The sequence below is a fragment of the Toxoplasma gondii genome, chromosome Ia, assembly GCF_000006565.2.
Source record: "Toxoplasma gondii ME49 chromosome Ia, whole genome shotgun sequence".
In the NCBI taxonomy this organism is placed as follows: Eukaryota; Apicomplexa; class Conoidasida; order Eucoccidiorida; family Sarcocystidae; genus Toxoplasma; species Toxoplasma gondii.
The window spans coordinates 193,486-210,428 of record NC_031467.1 but is presented as its reverse complement, the minus strand read 5'-3'; the positions used below and the strand labels follow the sequence as shown (position 1 = coordinate 210,428).

The following is a 16,943-nucleotide window of genomic DNA, read 5'->3' as shown; positions in this document are numbered from 1 at the left end:
CTAGCAAGTGGAAAGAGGCAGTCTTTTGGGTAAAGCTACAAAAAAGGACGTCACGAAAGAGAAGGGAAACTACAGAAAGGCTAGCAGAGACAGTGGACTCAGGCGTCGGTAAGAAACTCTGTAGGGTCACGGTACACGCAGCTGCTGCACACTTTGGTGAGCGCCTGAGCAATTTTTCAGCCCTGATGACAAAGTACCATCAAACGCCAACAGCCCAGAATGCCTGAAACTGCTCAAAAATTTGAGTTCCACACAGTTCGTGAAACATCGGGCAAAACGCATCGCGTCAAACAGGCCTCTCGCGCTGGCGCTCGTTTGGATGATGAAAAGGTTACAACAGAAAGCAAGTTACAAAAACTGATTTAAGTGAGTTACGACTTCTGTACGATGCAGAATTGGTTGGTTCACAGACCTTGACAGTATTTTCACGTAGAAAAAGGGAACAAGAACAGAAAACCTGAAACGGTGCGAGTGCAGATTCAAGGTTTTTGAGACTTTTCCTGTGTGTTGACTCTACACACAGAATCTCTTCCTTGTACCACGTTGGGGGGTGCTAGACATGAGTTAACAATATCTAATGCTTCTCCCGGGAATTTTCCCGCATTTCCTTCACCGAAAAGTCGTACATCCACGTGGGACGCTTTACACAAATGCCAACAATAGCTATAATTAGCCTAAGAGGATTTGTGACGCGTCTGGCAGGAACAGAGCACGGCATTCAGGGTAACACCTAAGTGGTTTTGAGTGCGAGAAATAAGAGTTTCATTTCATGACAAACCGGGTGGATAACCCGAATTCGGACGGAACCTGCAGGAACTGCAGATCTAACATTTGCTATCGCATGTGGGCAGCGCGTAGAGCCCCCATCTCGCACTTTGACCATTCGCAAGACAGTGTCTGTAGCAGTGGATGAAACGTACATCGGGAACGGTTCGCGCTAATCCGCAGAAAAGACTGTGAATAGATTTTAAAGCGTAGATTGCGTCTGAGACGTTGCGCAGGACAGGAACACATGCGTACCCTCAAGAACAGCGTTGTTTGGTTTCGTCAGGCCTTAGCTGTCCATCGACGCTTCTCCCGAAAGATGACGCACACTCGAGACGTTGACACGCCATCTCAGACAAGTTGCTGTTAGTCCTGTTATCGATATACACTCCAGTATACAGACAAGTGCGCACAGTGTGTGAGCGATGTTGTTGTTTTCACGGAATGATCTGCCACGTTTCAAAGTTAGTTGTCTTTGTCAAACGTGCACATCGCTTTCCTAAGCCGTCTTAGGGCAGTCCATTGTCCATTCAGCAGGATACGAACCGCTGGCGTGAAAGAAAGACAGGGACAGCTCTTTCTGTTCAGTCAAGCGGTCGGCGTATAGGAAAGTGTCTTGCGGATATGACAGGGCGTAAAGAGATCTGAAGCAACGGAACATGTCCACCTCCTGCCGCCGGCTACTGGTCTTCGTTGCACACCTAAGTTGATGCTTGACGCTATATACTTTAGATGCTGAGTTCTCGAATGAACATCCATTTTCTTCGAACTGCGACTGTCTTCTCTCAGTACGATCTCAAAATAAGAAGTCATGTGACCAGCATGGTGTAACGGGAAGTTCGACTGAATTTGCGATCTCTTCAATAGACAGCGTCCTGGTGATTTAAGAAGCTCCCATATCCCCCGTCACTGCCCTCGAGCGAAGCTTGTTCTCTGTGGCGCACGAAGAATGGGTATGCGGCAGTTGACTCACCGAGCATTTTCACGCCCTCAAAAGGATGTGGTGCGGTCTATATCCGGTGATATGAATTGAATTCACTAAGCAGTTTATAGAATGGTACTCTATCTCTTCGTGATAAAGAGAAACGGAACAGAAGAGACTTTCCACTGACAGGACAAGCTTTCCTTCAGTGGCATGCAGCTTTTCCGATGAAAAGCGAAGACTTGCGATCGACAGAGCTGTTCCAATCAAACTGCCTGTGGACTTTACAACGAGAGCAGAGGCCTCGCATCCAACGCCCGTGCTCTCACGAACAGCTCTGCATAGTGTGGCTAGGGCATCCAAAAAGGCTCAAGGAACCACTGATTTCATCGATGGTGTTGAATATTGTACTGTCGTCGCCGTGGTTTAGCCAGAAATCGTGAAACGTGGTCCGATTAGTTTACGTGTTCAAGGTACCGCGGCAATTACTTTTAGTGTGTTACGAATAAGTGTGTACCAGAGCCAAGGATCATTCACGTTACTTCTCACTCTTTTCTGTTATGCCTCCCCACTCTCCCATGTTGATTCAAGGGGTCTGCGCTCAGAACTTCTTTGTGTTTGCGGATTTGTACCAGAACAAAAACGAACCAACTGTTTTCCTTTCTCTTTTTTCGGTTGTCAGTGATATGATCGAGTTTTTTTACTTTTTTGTCGGCCGTTCTCAGACAGTTTTATCCCATGACGTGGAGAATGCATGACACCACCTTTGCGGTACTGGCGTTTTGTCGCAGGCGCCCCTTGGAATTTTTGCGTCTCTCGTGTGTAAAAGATTCTCCTCGAGTTATCACGAAACCAGAATTGTTTAACAGATCATTTTAGGCGATGTTCTCCGGGGCGTCGATTTCAGGGCGAAGAGCAGGGCAACGTCAAGAAACCACTCTTTCCTCTTCTCTGGGAACAGAGTTCAGATTGCTTGCACCGGCTGTGCTCATTTACCAAATACACAATTCTAGACAGGCTAAAAGGGAAACGAACAGAAACAGGTAGTTGTCTTTGCTGCCGATTTTACAGGCGTCAACAAAACGAGTTGAGTTCGAAGGTTTGCCTTGCTCGCGAGAAGCCGGCAACGTTTGAGATGGGGGCGTTTCTTGCTCGTGGGTTCCTTTCTCTGATATATATGCATGTATTCTCTCTTGAACGCTGTCGACGCGTGAAGCGGCAGCGTCCGTGAAGGGACTGCGTTTCCGCCAGTGTTTCTTTAATGAATACAAAGCTCATGAAACAAGTTTCTGAGGGGCTTTTTATCATCACAACTTGTCCTGGATGTGCGGCTCGCTGCACAGCTGGTCCCTCTTCCTTGACTTTGGTTCGATCCAGCTTTTGGGCAAGAAAATATGTTTTGCGTCCTCTGTATCTCTCCTCAGTTGCCTTCTCTTTCTTCCTCTTTAGAGTAAGTATTCTCTGAGTGCTGAGCGTTGTTTTAACCTCTCTTCATTTCCGGGATGTTCTGCTCCAAACACCGGAAAACGTCAGCAACTTCAGGGGGACACACTGGCGGCAACTGGGCCTTCACGCACCGGCACCCACGAACCTCAGTAGTAACAAGAGAGGCTATGAACTCTCCCATCACATCGAACAGGACAGGATGCAGACGGTGGCTGCATTTTCACGCGAGTTGTTTTCCTTTATGCAGCAGCTCAAGTCATCTGAAGGTGAAAAAAAACCGCAAAGCCGAAGCCTTGAAAAAAAACGGCGCGTGTGTTACACAGGAGAACCAAGGAAAGCTAGACTGCGACGATGACCAAGGAAAAGTGTCACCGTCTGTTGCAGCGTCGGATTTTCTGATGCCCACCCCGTTCAGACCCGAGAGGCCCTCTGTCCCAAACGATGTTGTTTTGCCTGGTTCGCCCGAACAGGCGAAAGTTAACAGACACACAAAGGAGGTGCAGAACAAGGATAGGCCAAACGGAATAGACAAGGACCATCGGGAGACGTTCGCTGTCTTAAAGTGGAGATCAGAGGCAAAAAGACAGCCTCGAGATCGTGCAGCTGTACAGGGGAAAAACGGGGCCAAAGCCAAGTTCAGAGATCTTGCTTTCCTCCCTGCTGTAGATTTCCCGTTTTTCTTCGGTTTGTTGAGCGAGTGTGACACTCACCTACAGCAGAAGACGGATCTTCGAGGTGAAAGCAGTGACACTGGATTAGCAAAAGAGCGGAAATGTGCGTCAGTCCCTGTAACAAGCTTTCCAACAGGAAAGTCTGGGTCAGGCAGGAGTTCTCCAGTAAATATCCCAGTCGGTGAACTGCGAACTAAGGACAGGAATACAGAGGCAATTACATGTCGTTTGAGCGAGTTTGGACCCCGGAAGCTCTCCAGCATAAAACGCCAGTGGGTTTCCTACGGTAAAAACGGAGACTGTTTCGTAGAAAACAGGATCAACTACGCACGCGAATACAAGCAGGAGAGCATAAGCGATGAAGATTCGTTTGTTTCTGGGGAGAAACCATGTAGTGAGAATCAAACTGGCCCTTCAGCAGGAAGTGAAAGAGATGAGGGTGGATTTCGGGACCCAATGAACACGAGCATCTTTGACCTTCCTGGCTCTGTAGAGGAATGCTTTCTTCCCAGTCCTGTTCTCCAGGAGAGCTCTCGGTTTTGCCGCACACTATTTGACATACCGACAGAAGACTTGCAGTCTCCAAGAGCGGGAGAAGATGTCGATTCCGCATCGCGAGTCCAGCCTCTGGAATGCCAGAAAACTGCTGTGAGTGAAGGGTCTGTAGAGAATGTCACGGGGGAGTTCGGAAAACAAGCAATATGCTCATTTTCTGCGTTGCTGGTGGAGGAGAGAGAGCGACAAGGCGCCACTTCTCTTCTGGAACGAGACGAGAGACCGAAGGGGACGAAACGCCGAACAACGAGAAGGATGGTGAGAAAAAGGTCTAAAGAAGTTGCCAGCAGAAGAGACGGCCGGATTGGATGCGTTTGCAAGAAGCGACGCCCATGCGGTCGATGTGGTGAGCACGTTATGAAAAAAAACATGAGTAGAGAAAGACAGGCGGAAAACAACTGGCGTACCTCGATAAGGACGCCTTTCTGGTCGGAAGACGCCGTGCTGCAGGAAGGAAATAGTTCTTCCACCTCAGCCAGTTATGGATGCACTTCTCAGAACGGTACCATGAGTTTCACTTGCATTTCTCGGTCTTCCTCTTTCTCGAGCAGACACACCCAAATCCACCCCTCCCTGGAAACCCCTGAGGGCCTCAGTGGGTCGGCTCAATACAGGTTGACCAAGTCGATGCTGTCCCGTAATCTAACTTTACTCTCTTCGCCAGAGAAAGGGAACTGTCCCAAACCTACTGATTTAGAAGACGATGCACACGCGCCGTTGTCACCTTCGTTTTGCGTCTTCGTGTCTCCCGAAGACACGACAGGTGCCGAAGAGGGCGAAGCACAACGACCGTTGTTTTGTCAAGAAGCGTCAGCTTTCACGACATTTGCAGCAACCGAGTCCGGCAGAGCTTCAGAAAACGACATTCTGCAGTACTTTCACAACAACGCCGAGAGGGTCAGTAGCTCGGGAACCAAACGTATGGATCAGGACGAGGAGTCTCCCGTAGGTGAAGACAAGAAAATACCATCAGTGTTCCATGAAAGCGCTCACGGTGAGGCGCCGGACTGCCGCCATATTCTTCGACAAAACAGTTCGGCTTCCGACGCCAGAGATGAATCACCGGGAAGTAGTCGCGTTTTGAAGGGGGTTGAAAGCGTTTCTGGCTCTGTGGAGGCAGATACAAGGTGTGACAGCGAAAATTCAAGTTCCTGTAAGAACGCACGGATAGAGGGTGTTACTCCTCCCAGGGAGGTAGTCCGAGAAAGGCGAAGGCGAACCAAACGAAGAAGAGTCTCCTTGACAACCGTTTCCAGACTGCCTCCGCTCTTACTAGATACTTCATCTCTTCGTGAGAAGAGCGGACTGAAAGAAAAACAGTCTGTATGTACAAACCACCGTAGGTATCGATCTGCACCTGAATCGATTTGTTCGGCCGAGGAATTCATATGCTCTAACCTACTGTCTGAACCCTCTCCCCCAAACGGTGAAAACGTTACGTTGGAGATGGGAGAGGCCGAAACTGCGGTGGAACTTTCATCACAGCCGGAAACACTCCGTTCTGCCAGCAGGAGCCTTTCGCACTCACCAGGAGGGGAAAAAGATGAGCACCAGTGGTCAGAGACGGAGAGATTTCTGTCTGTCGTTGGAGAAGGGATTGTGAATATCCTCGGAAGAGGTGCAGATACACTCCAAAACATACTCTCAGAAAAAGCGCTGCAGCACTGGGCAGGGGACGCTGCAAGTGTGACCTCTGAGACCAGCTTGGAGGAAGGGAGAGCTCAAGGTGAATCCTGTACGGAAAAAAGGAGGCGAAAACGACCGCTACCGGACTTTCCTTGTTCTTTACCGTTTTCCTGCAACAAAGGTGCAACATGTTCGTTCTCATCGTTCTCCGCATCTGTCAGACAAGTTTGTACGCAAGAAGGCATTTGGAGAGAATGCAGCAGACGCCTCCAGCACCGAAGAGACGGAACGGATACGAGCCCGGTGTGTTCTACCATTGAAAGAAACGAAGGACAAACAGATGCGATAGTAGATCATCTTCGCCAACCCATTCAACATCGGGAATGTACCGCGCTGCAGGTGGCTCCGATAACGGATCAAGAGAACTCTTCCCCATCTGTTTCCAGTTACCTTGCCCCAAAGAAAAAGCTAGCAATGTTGCAACGCCCTTCCTCTTCCTTTTTCGTTTTTCCGTATTCTTCCCCTGAGAAACTGCCGACTTGTTTCTCCCCTCTACAAGCAGTGTCACCTTCCTTTGGTTTCATGCCCTGTGACTTACCCAGAACAGGACACCCCGACGCAATTCGCTTTTGCTCTTTTCCGTCTTACTCTCCTAGGCCCACCTGTGGCAAATCCTCGGATAGATCTGCGTGCCATCCTTCCGTTGCTCTCCCGCGGCAATCCCCCCGGGAAAATTTTCAGCAAAGGGGAGAGCTGCTCCGCAGCGCTTTTCGCCATGTACGCAGAATATCCAGTTTGCCAAAAAGACGGACAACGGCGGCGAATGGCCAAGGACTGAAACCTGATCCTGTTAAGCGGGGTGGTTCCTCGGAGTTCTCCAGTCGTTCATGGCCTGCAGACACAACGAAATCACGTTTCAGTGGCCCGCATGTAAGCCGCGTGGCGTCGTCACCAAGTCTAGTCGCAGTGGACAGTAATAAACCGCGAGCAAAGAAAGAAAAAACCTACAAATTGGAAACCTCCTCGTCATTTGAAAAACTCGATGCAGGTCAAGATAGCTGTACGTTCCCTGCGTTTCGCGGCCAGAGGTATGTGAATTGCCGTTCGACACTTCGTTCCCCTGGAATCAAGGGGTTTCCCCCGTCTCTGTCTACATCTTCTTGCGTTTCCTTTTCTTCCCTTGCTGCTGCTTCTCCATTTAGCTCGATACCGGACTCAACCACATTCAGCAAGGCCCCTGGTGCTCCCCTCTTCTGTGCGCCCTTCCATCTCCAAACGTGGCTGTCCGGGGGAAGACCGATGAAACAAAAATGCAAGAGACACAAGCCTCTATGGGCATTTCCTTGCTCTCGACCAATTCCCTGCTCGAGTGTCGCCCTCTTGAACAGAGGGTATACCACCGCAGGGTCGATAACTGCAAATGGATATAGAAGGGCGAGGCCGCATCCGCCTGCTCCTATTTTTCTCCAGCGAATACGAAAATCTATCATGGATAAGGAACTCTGGAGCCCCAGAAAAGTAATACCCATGTCGCCTTTGCTGCTTCCTCAATTGAATGCGGGACTACAGCCGATACATCAACCTCTCTCTTCTTCCCCATCCCCTGCATCAGTACCATCTGGAATGCTTCGCACGCGAGGGATATCTACCGACTTGGCACCACAACGCCGGGGAATTATCGCTTGCAGAAGAATAGAGCCCATCTGCATAATTCAAGAGTCAAAAAACATGCATCACTAACTATTAGATTGGAACCCGTTTTCAAAAGTCCAGACAGCCCCTCGGCTCTTTCGACACGTTGATGTGATACCCTTTTGTCAACGAACCACGGGATTTTCGCACTGTTTTGCTCCTATCGTGCTCACCCGAGAGGTCTAACAGAAGACAGAGAAACAAGCGGAATGGTCACCGAACACCTATGAGGAAGTTCAACCATGTGGACAAGTATAGCCCCAGAAAAATGAATAGGAACCCTGTTATTTTTCATCAGATTCCTTTTGCCAACGGGGGGAAACGAGATGTCAACAAGGGAAAGCGATAAACTCACAAAGCAAGAACATATTCGCGTTCCACCGGCATTTAGAACCAATCTTCGTTCACACGCGGACGTGGAAGTACTGACGGTGGGACACGAACGTTTAGACGAACACAGCCTTTTCCTCGTCACAGTAACTTGACTTTTTCACATGTTGTATCAGGCAGTTACCGTAGCTCAAGTGCATGTTCACCCTGGTCGTTCTTTGCCGTGAAAACTTCAATGGAGATGTTCAGGGAGCATGCGGATTTCTCGACATAAGGAAGTGATAGTGTTACGAGGGACAGTACGCCAGTCTGTCGTAGCGGGCTGGTCAATTTTCCTGCAGTACTGGGTACGCATTTCGACCCAAGCAGAATCGTTGCTTTTCTGCTCGATTTCTCTACGTGCGACAGCGAATTCGCAACCTGAAACGACAGAGGAGATGGGAGGGTGAAGGAAAATTTGCTAGCCAGATTGTTCTTCTCACCATGGCGAGATGGTGCGATTGTTTTGTTCGTTGTACATTTGGGAATAAGCATTGCTCGTGAGTGAGATGCCTTTGTATCGAAGTCGTCCTTGTGGCTACGATGTCCTTTCTTTCTCTCGTGCCTTCATATTTACATGTACAAGGTACAAGAAAGAGGACTGTTGGCGTGCATCAACCTTCATGTTCGCTAGTTCCGTTCAACGCATGTGGAGTGCGTGCACAAGTTTGTCTTTGCATATTAGGCATAGGTAGGTTGATGATGCAGATGTCTGGAATGTAGACACAGTATCCTTATGCAAACGTATTGGCGTTACCGAAAAGTCATCCGCGTAGATATCACGAACATGGTGACATTGGAACAGAGAAGTTCTGGGAAGTCTATATTTTCTTAGTATATATTCGACCTAACTCCCTGAGGCGAGCGAGTGCGTTCTCCCACAGGAAGGCCCCGCGAAGCCTAACCAATGTGTGCATACCGAGAGGTATTTGCTCAGCAAACGAGAATGAAATGCGACTACGAAGGATTGCCAACTATTCGGTGGCGTTTGAGCGATCGAACTGACGAAGAGTTTCAGGGTCACCATAAATACACTGGATTGTTTCGGTACTGCCATCGGGCGGAAGCTCTGTCGGTTACATCAGTTGAACGTTCGTGCCATCGCACCCGCTAGTAATGCACCCGTTTGTGTGCTTGTGTTCAAGTGTGAACACGCAGCCCAACCGGAGAGCTTTTCTTATAAAGGAGGAAAGAAACATAATGTGGCACAGGGAGACACAGAACCCGTTCCAAGGAAATATCACTCTCCTGCGCACCGAGCATTGGCCTTGTTCCCATGAGTATGAGAGCGAGATTCCCTGTGGTGTGTTTGTGCGTGTGTATGTAGCGCAAGTCAAGAAACAAAGGAAGCTAGGTTGCCAAACAAAGCAACCCCTGTGATCATGTATACGGATGCCCACAGACGCCATCGAGCACTTTCATGTCTCAACACATGGTGGATGCTGTGTATTCGGCTCTAATGGAGTGTACCTCGTTGTGTTCATCCCCAATGCAGGACTGGCGGAGTCACGCACTGAGAGTAATCGTCACGTTGTTGAGGCTGACACGGATAGCAATCTTCGAACTTACCATTGGAGATCCCATATCGACGCTGGGCTGTCTGGATTAAGGGAAGGACTTTGCAGTGGGCGTTGGAATCTAAAGCGTTCGAGGGCAGCAACACCCTTTAACACTCCGTGCCAGAGTAGCGCAAGGAATGCCAGACAAGGTTTTTGGTGATTTACATCCAGAAAGAATGGTTTCTTGGTATTTCGGTGACTGTAAACGGCGGTGACACGACAGACAGGTTCATCGGCTTTCCCATGAATGCAACGCCTGCCGCTGGTAGACAGAAACTCTCAGTCACGCGACACAGAAGTTACAGTTTATAAGTAAAGGCTGGATCTTTTGACAAGAACTAAAACCGTCCGCCTGTACAGGTCCCGAACGGAAATCTTCCTCAGGTTATGCATCTGTGTACTTGGCCGGTGTGCCAATCGCAGTCCACCACACATGCGGATCTGTGTAATTACCAATACTTCTGAATGCCACAGCGCTACTTTCGCACACTCTCTACCTGTCTTCGTGGTTCGGAACCGCTTAAACATATGTAATTATATATATATATATATTCCCTTTGTAGCATTTCGTGTCCATGGAGATCGTGCAGTTCAGGCAAGCCTCCACCTGAAATGTCAAGACCTTATCGCTCAGAAAGACCGAGGAACGGCGGAAGACCACTTTCATCTAGATTCCCCTGTGACTGCAGGCGGCAATTCGGGAGGCTCGGTTCCTGATACAAATCAGTCGCGATAGCTGTGATCTCTTGGAGGAAAGCCATGAAGTTGACACCGTCAGCATGGTTTTTCTCAACCCACTTGTCGCTGGGTGCGCAGTGTGGAGTAAAAAATTTCGGAATCTTCCAGTCTGCCTCAAGCTTGTATACGCTCACTCCATTTACATCCAAAACGTCGAAATGCTTCATCAGGTCAAGCACTTCTTCCATCGGGAAAGCTTCTTTAGTTAGCCCCCCAGTCTCTTCTTGATGCCGGATTTCCTCCAGGAGGAACCGAGCTCGTGAAACTGCGGGCAACCTTTTTCTTCGGGGCGCCTGATCATTTTCCCTGTCTCTGGCTGGCTTTTCTTCAACGAAACACGAAGACGCCGTCGAGGGTTTCATATTTGCAGAGGGAGAACGACCTGGGGTTTCTTCCCTTTCTCTTTCACGCTGGGTTTGAGGGTCCGTTTCTCGCACTGTTTCACCGCCATTTAAGCTTCCGCATCTAGAAGGAAACGACGTTATTGGCGTTTCGCCTTCCATGTGTACCGACGTGTCATTGGCTTCATTGCCGCAGCCGCCGAGGCGCTTCCATCGACCGTCCTCCCTTCTGTTTCGTGATACCTTCTCCTGTTGATGCTTTGACCGCTGACATTCCACAGGTGCGGTTCGGCGAAGACTTCGAATGTGTTTTTCGGCGCGTTGCTCTTTCTCCAATTTCTCGGCCCCGTTAGGAGCGGGCTTCGTCGAACAGAACCCCGAAGGGGCGCTGAACGAAAAAGGAAGGCTCCTCGGAGTCTCTGGGGGTGAGTTTTTACTTGCGTCCGCGGCAAGTGCCATCGACCTAGAAGGACTCCTAGTCAGCGAGGCACGATCTTCCTCTCCCACCAACAACTTCGGGTGGAGAGGAATCTCTGTAGAAGCGTCGTTGACAAAACCACTTGCTGACAAGCGATTCACTGGAGGCGAGAAGGAAGCGAAGGCAAACCCTTTCAGAGGCCGCTGCTCAGAGGAAGGCTGGCGCATTGTAGACCCTGAGGTGGTGGCGGTCGCCGTCGTGCAGGGCGTCAGCGCTCCGAGCTTGGAATATGAATGACAGCAGAAATCGTCGGGAGTTCGTTCTTCAGTGAATGGGCTACCGGGGCCTCCAAGAGACTGGGTCGACGGTGTGAAGGCACGATCTGTTACAGTGCCACAAGAACCCGCGACAGGAAGGGGGGGGGCGTCTGTTGAGAGAAACGGAGATGCACCGCCAGCCGAAACGGAACGAACCAGAGAAGACTTACTCCGCGTAGGGTTCGTGGAGTGGCGATCGCGTGGAAGTTGGAGGGGTACCTGCTCTTCAGTAGCGCGAACAGGGAGAGGAAAAACCTGCACTGGCGCAGGCATGTGGCTAAAAGTTCCTCGTTGTGTGTTCACCGCGGTACCGAAAAGAGGTGTGATCCCACTAGCCTTGCATGTGCCGGTGATATAAATGCAGGGGCTGCTAGGTGGTGTATGCGATGGAAGTTTGTGCAAAGCGAACTGCGGCGAGTGCGACGAGAGCCAGTTCGACTGGGGATTTACTTCCAAGACTGCCCGAGTGTGTGCCGATGAGGAATTTGCGTGGCCGAAATGCAACGCTGAAGAATCGTTTTTAGAATGCACGGTTGTCAGGAAGCTAAGAGGGGCATTTGTCAAGAGCTTTGAGGACAGCGATTCCCGTCGGTTTTCCAGGAGAGCCGGAGCCCCTCGAAGGCGTCCTTCAATCAAGCCCCACCCACCAGAGCTGTTCCCGCAAAATGGCGACACCAAGCTGGGCCCTGCGAGATGGGCAGGAAGTGCAGAGGCGAAACTCCGGGGTAGAATCCGAGTTTTTTCGAGTTCAGCACGCATTCCCTGGAACTGGACAGGAGCGTCTTTTGTGTTAGCGGAACCAGGCACTGCTTCGGCCCGGAGCGTGGTCGCCACGGACGACGACATGGCTTCTTGTTTTGCGCCGCGACGAGCCTGTGTTCTGTCCAGTTTTTCTGTTCGTTCCTCGTCTGGAGATTCTGCACCGGAGGGGTTGCAGAGTGAGGGCAACCCGCAACTGCTCAGTGCGCGAGAGACGCTCGCAAATCGCGAGCGCTCCCGACGCAGGAGCGACGGTGAACACGATCTCGGCCTCACCATTTGATTCGGAGTCCTCACACGCATTTGCTTGTAGTCGGGTTCCACAGAGAGTCGTGGAAGGGTGTCTGCAAGAAAATCTACGAGTGTCGCAGCTCCACACTCGATCGCCGTGGTTACGCCTTTCCCGATGGAAGCCAAGGCCATTTCTGCCGTTGTCAGTTCTAACGTCGAAGAATCAGCGGCCTGTTTACAGACTCGCGTCGTCGCGTTCACTTGCTCTTTATAACGACTACCTTTGGGATCCGGTGGATCTCGTTTTTGTCTCTCAACCCGTTCCTTGCAGGTGTCCTGGCGTCCCTGTCGTTCCCGCCCTGCATGTTTCTTGCCGTGGTTCTTGTCGAAAGACGCAGAAGAGGGCATTGACTTGACAGAAGAAGACCCACATGAAGACGAGGAGGAAGTGGACGACAGAGAAAAAAACGAATGGGAACCGGAGGAGGAATGCACACTGCTTTCGTTGCACATGGGCGGAGCCTCCCCGGGTCGACGAGAGCAGCCTTGCTTACACGGGGGGCCACGCGTTTGCCAGTCTTCCATAGATGGCGAGGAAATCTCCCGTTCACTGTCTGCCTGTTCAAAACCACACTCCGCTGATGCTCCAGCGCCCAACCTTCTCGGAAGTCCCTCCCCCTTCTTTCCTTCTCCGTTTTCGTGTCTTGCCTCGACTCCGGGCGGAGGCGCGAAAGTGTTGGCTCTGCACAGCCTGACAGCCGCATTCTGGGTAGAACCAGCGAGTGTATCCTCTGAAAGGTCCGGCTGATTTTTGAGGTGTTCCCTTTTTTTTTCGTCGGCACGAGTTCGCTCTAGCGTCTTGCTGGTCGGTCCACTGGAAACTGGACTTCCCCGTCCCGACTCACGCGAACCTGAGAGGAGAGGTGCACACGTACCAAGGAAAGAAGCACAGCGGGAAAACACACATTCAGCAGAGGCACAAGATGCGAGCAACGTACAGTGGCTGCTGGGCACAGGGGTCTCACTCCGTTCGCTGACGTGTAGCCCGAAGGGCTTTTCTCTCAGTGAAGCGGGCAGAGCCACCAAGGTCTGTTCGCTACCTGCGGGAGGACTCGATGAGCTTTTACCCGCCGATGAAACTCGCGAATCGGCGGTTTTTTCAGACGAAGCACCGCAAGGCACACTTCGTTGAGAGAGCGGCTCGTCGTCGAGGTCCTCCGAAAGACGACTGGAGTGGAACGCGGCACTCAGTTGACAAGAAAGTTCGTGCCAGTGCGCGCTGTCGTAGTCTTCGTCTTTTTCCGAAAGAGATCCACTCCGGGTAAGACTTTGAAGCCCTTTCTGCTCTCGCGGGGCCTGAAGCGTAGTCCTCTTCGGTTCTTTCACACAGCAGGCGTTTTGGGAAGTGGCGGGCCGAGGCGTGGACAAAAGGCGACACACAGAGAGGTGCAAGCCAGGAGGGGAGGGACGCTCTGTGTACGTTTGGAGTTCCAGCCCCGCACAGCCTTCGCTGGATGAACCAGACTGAATATTCTTTGTGGGCAAATGCTCCAAGCTCTCACCAGGAGAGCGTTCACGAGAACCTCTCCGCACCCCGTGTCCGCTTTCGCGTCCTCTGCCATACCGGCCTACCAAGTCGCCATCCCGTGGAGTTGAGCCACTCGCCGATACAGACGAAAGTTCCGAGGAGTCTTCTTCGCTCGTTTCGCGCTTCCGCCGTCTGCGCAGACCGCGAGGACGCGGTTCGTGAGTCATTTCAACTCTTCGTCGCGCTCTCCCTGGCGTCTCTCGCCCGCGTCTGGCGGGCGACCCACTCGATTGCAACTGCTCCGAAAACGGTGTAGCGGGGAATTTCGTCTTTGCTTCCCTGGAGACGATATGAGCGCGTGTCCCTGCGTTGCAAATGCGGTCCTCTCTGCACTGAATCGTGTCATCTCCGCGACCGAAATGTCGAGTAGCCTTTCCTTTCGCGGATTTCCCCGTTAGTCGTTCCGTGTCTGGAAGAAAGAAGTGGCAGGAACTCCTTCCAGAGGACGGAACACTCGGAATCATCGAGTAGTTTTGACCTGTGCCGTTGCACATTTCAGCGCCGGCTATATACATAGAGCCGCACGGCCCCTGCGAATAAGGGGTTTCCATTGAGTTCCGAGAGTGTGTGGAATGACTGCCCTGCGCGGAGGACGAAAGAGAGCCCAAAGAGTGAAGTGAACTGCAGCGACCAAGTCCGGGCGCGGGCCACGGGTTGCCCGCACCAAGAAAATAGGTACGTGCGTTCTCCACTGCAGAAGTGAGAAACTCCGGACTCCCTCTAGCGTCGACCTGCAGAGCAGCACGAAAAAACGCCCTACAACACGGTCAACTTCCCCTCTCCTGATTCAACGCGAGTGCCGACTTTCTATTTCAACACGCTCACGTCGGTGCCGAATGGCTTTCTACAGCGATTCTGTTCAGCGTGGTCATGGTTTTCCCCGCAGTACCTGGGAACGCCCCTGCGGCACTGAGAACTTCGAAGGATTAGAGTATCACAACAGGAACAGACCGAGGAAACAACACACTTGGACCTGATAGGCAACATCAATAATGCTCGACGCCGGAACACAAAACCTGTGTCTCATGGTAGAAACGGTGTGGTTTCTGCCGCGTGGTTGAGGCACTGTACGGTGTCAAAGTCGAGACTGTGGTAACGAAAAGAGAAGGCAGACGATTGGCATGTAATGAATGTTCGCTTTTCCAGGAGATACGGAGAAGACGAAACCTTACTTGTACATGGTCGCCTGTCTCTTTGCGCCTTTCTATTCAACACGGTGTAGCACGAAGGGAAGAGCTGATCCGAGTGTTTCTACGATGCAGACACACCGCCTGTCCGCAATTCAAGGATGTTTCAAAAAGCCACACTCAGTCCCCCCTGTTACTCACTTCTGCTTGACCAGTTACTTCTCCGGCTTTCTCCGTGTCTTTCTTCGCTTGCACCATGCTTGGCACCTGTGCATCTGCGTTCCTTGTACCTCTGCCGTTTGCGTCTCTCGGGCTTCCATATCGTTGGTGGTCAAGATTGTGGATCTCAGTGAACGTCCCTTCATGTTGTTCCGGGAAGCTTGCGGAGCTTTTCTTCGAGAGGAAAGTCCACCACCTCTCGTAGCGAGAGTGCCGCGCGTCTGCTGACTGCGATCTGCTTTGTCTGCCTTTCTCTCTTCTTGCGGCAGAAGGAGAACCTTTGCTTTCGTGCAGAGGCTCTGCCCCTTCTGGTGAAACAGAAGGCTTTCTCGAAAATATGCCACGAGAGAGGCGCCGGGCAGGGCGCTTGAGGCTGAAGGACCGAAACGCTCCGGTAGCAAACATGAGGCAGACAAGAGATCTTGAAATTCGTAGAACGCGATGTCTTTGAGTAGTTGTTGTCCCGCGTGTGCCGGCCCGTCCGAGAGGAGAGTGGAGGTGTTTGGAAATATAGAGGCAGATCCGTGTACGCTTTTCGCTAATGTACCAGGTTATCGAGGTATGTGTTCATGAAAGTTGCCATCGTCATAAAAAACAAGGAGTTGTGTTTGAGAACTTGGAGTCATAGAAATATGTTGGAAGCTGATTTGCACATGCCGCAGGGTCGAAAAGTGTACCCAGCAACAAAACTCGCGTTGCGGAAGCCCATGATAAGAAATAACAGAGGCAGTGAATCTTTATGTCCGGATCAGGGGAAGAGGCAGCTCCTGCTGTAGAACAGAAGGAGGGAAGAGATAGGAGTCCCCACCGCGTCCTGAAGGATGGAAAAGCTACAGAAAACTGCGCCGCGTCGATGAGAAGTACAATCTGAAACGAAAGGGCCTTGTCGCCAGACAACGTCTGAAAAAAGTCGAAAGCCTAGCATTCACAGGTCGGTGGCGCCATGCTTGCGACGAACCGAGGCACAATCAGTCTATGGCACAGCATTTGAAACAACAAAGACGCGTACATTTAGCAAGCAAGCCCAATCGTAGAACTCGAACCATCATCTAAAGTCCGCGTTGTCGCCGTTGAACCTCGTATTTGACACCAGATATGTATAAATTAACAGAAATGGCCATATATCCACGTGTGTATGTAGCCATGGGAACCACGCACTCAGAAGTTCTTACGTAGCCAGTCAGTAAGGATACGCAGAGTGGTCTAAGTTTATGAACAGCGATGCTGACTACAATCTTCTGCGTGGGTGCCGCCAAGTTGAGGTAGAGAAAATGCCAATATCGTCTCGATTCTTTGGACTAGGGAAATGGAATGCCTTTCCTAATACGAACGGCAGTTCACCGTTCCCGAGAGAGCAACGGGGGTTCGGATGTGCCGCGAGAAATAGCAGAAGATCGGAAAAATTCGAAAGAGCAACAAAGATTGCAACTGCTCTCTCCGCAAAGTGGTCCTTTGCCGAAATTAAATGGTTCTTCCGAGCAACTGACATCGACCACAAACTCCCACGATCCTCGACCAAAGCGTGCACATGCATCGCCGGCCTGAGGCAAATGCTTGCGTGGTCTTACCGTCATAGAAGCCTTAATATCTTTGCTTCTGA

At 51.1% G+C, this 16,943-nt stretch overlaps 2 protein-coding genes across 2 annotated transcripts; one reads left to right on the top strand and one right to left on the bottom strand.

The window, feature by feature from the left end:
* Positions 1-2,059: 2,059 nt before the first annotated feature.
* On the top strand, positions 2,060-9,091 carry TGME49_293252 (hypothetical protein). The gene has a single exon (XM_018782182.1). It carries the CDS (start codon positions 3,190-3,192, stop codon positions 7,723-7,725), a length of 4,536 nt encoding a protein of 1,511 aa, XP_018638632.1. The 5' UTR covers positions 2,060-3,189; the 3' UTR covers positions 7,726-9,091.
* A 601-nt stretch (positions 9,092-9,692) lies between these two features.
* Positions 9,693-16,445, bottom strand: TGME49_293250 (hypothetical protein). The gene is made up of 2 exons (XM_018782181.1): positions 15,170-16,445; positions 9,693-15,084 (listed from the first exon to the last, which is right to left on the bottom strand). Exon 2 carries the CDS (start codon positions 14,546-14,548, stop codon positions 10,229-10,231), a length of 4,320 nt encoding a protein of 1,439 aa, XP_018638633.1. The 5' UTR covers positions 14,549-15,084; positions 15,170-16,445; the 3' UTR covers positions 9,693-10,228.
* Between the last annotated feature and the right edge of the window lie 498 nt (positions 16,446-16,943).

What these genes read in the sequence shown, in the direction of transcription:
- TGME49_293252 (XM_018782182.1), top strand. Translation starts at nt 3,190, where the DNA reads ATGTTCTGCTCCAAACACCGGAAAACGTCAGCAACTTCAGGGGGACAC.
- TGME49_293250 (XM_018782181.1), bottom strand. Translation starts at nt 14,548, where the DNA reads ATGGAAACCCCTTATTCGCAGGGGCCGTGCGGCTCTATGTATATAGCC.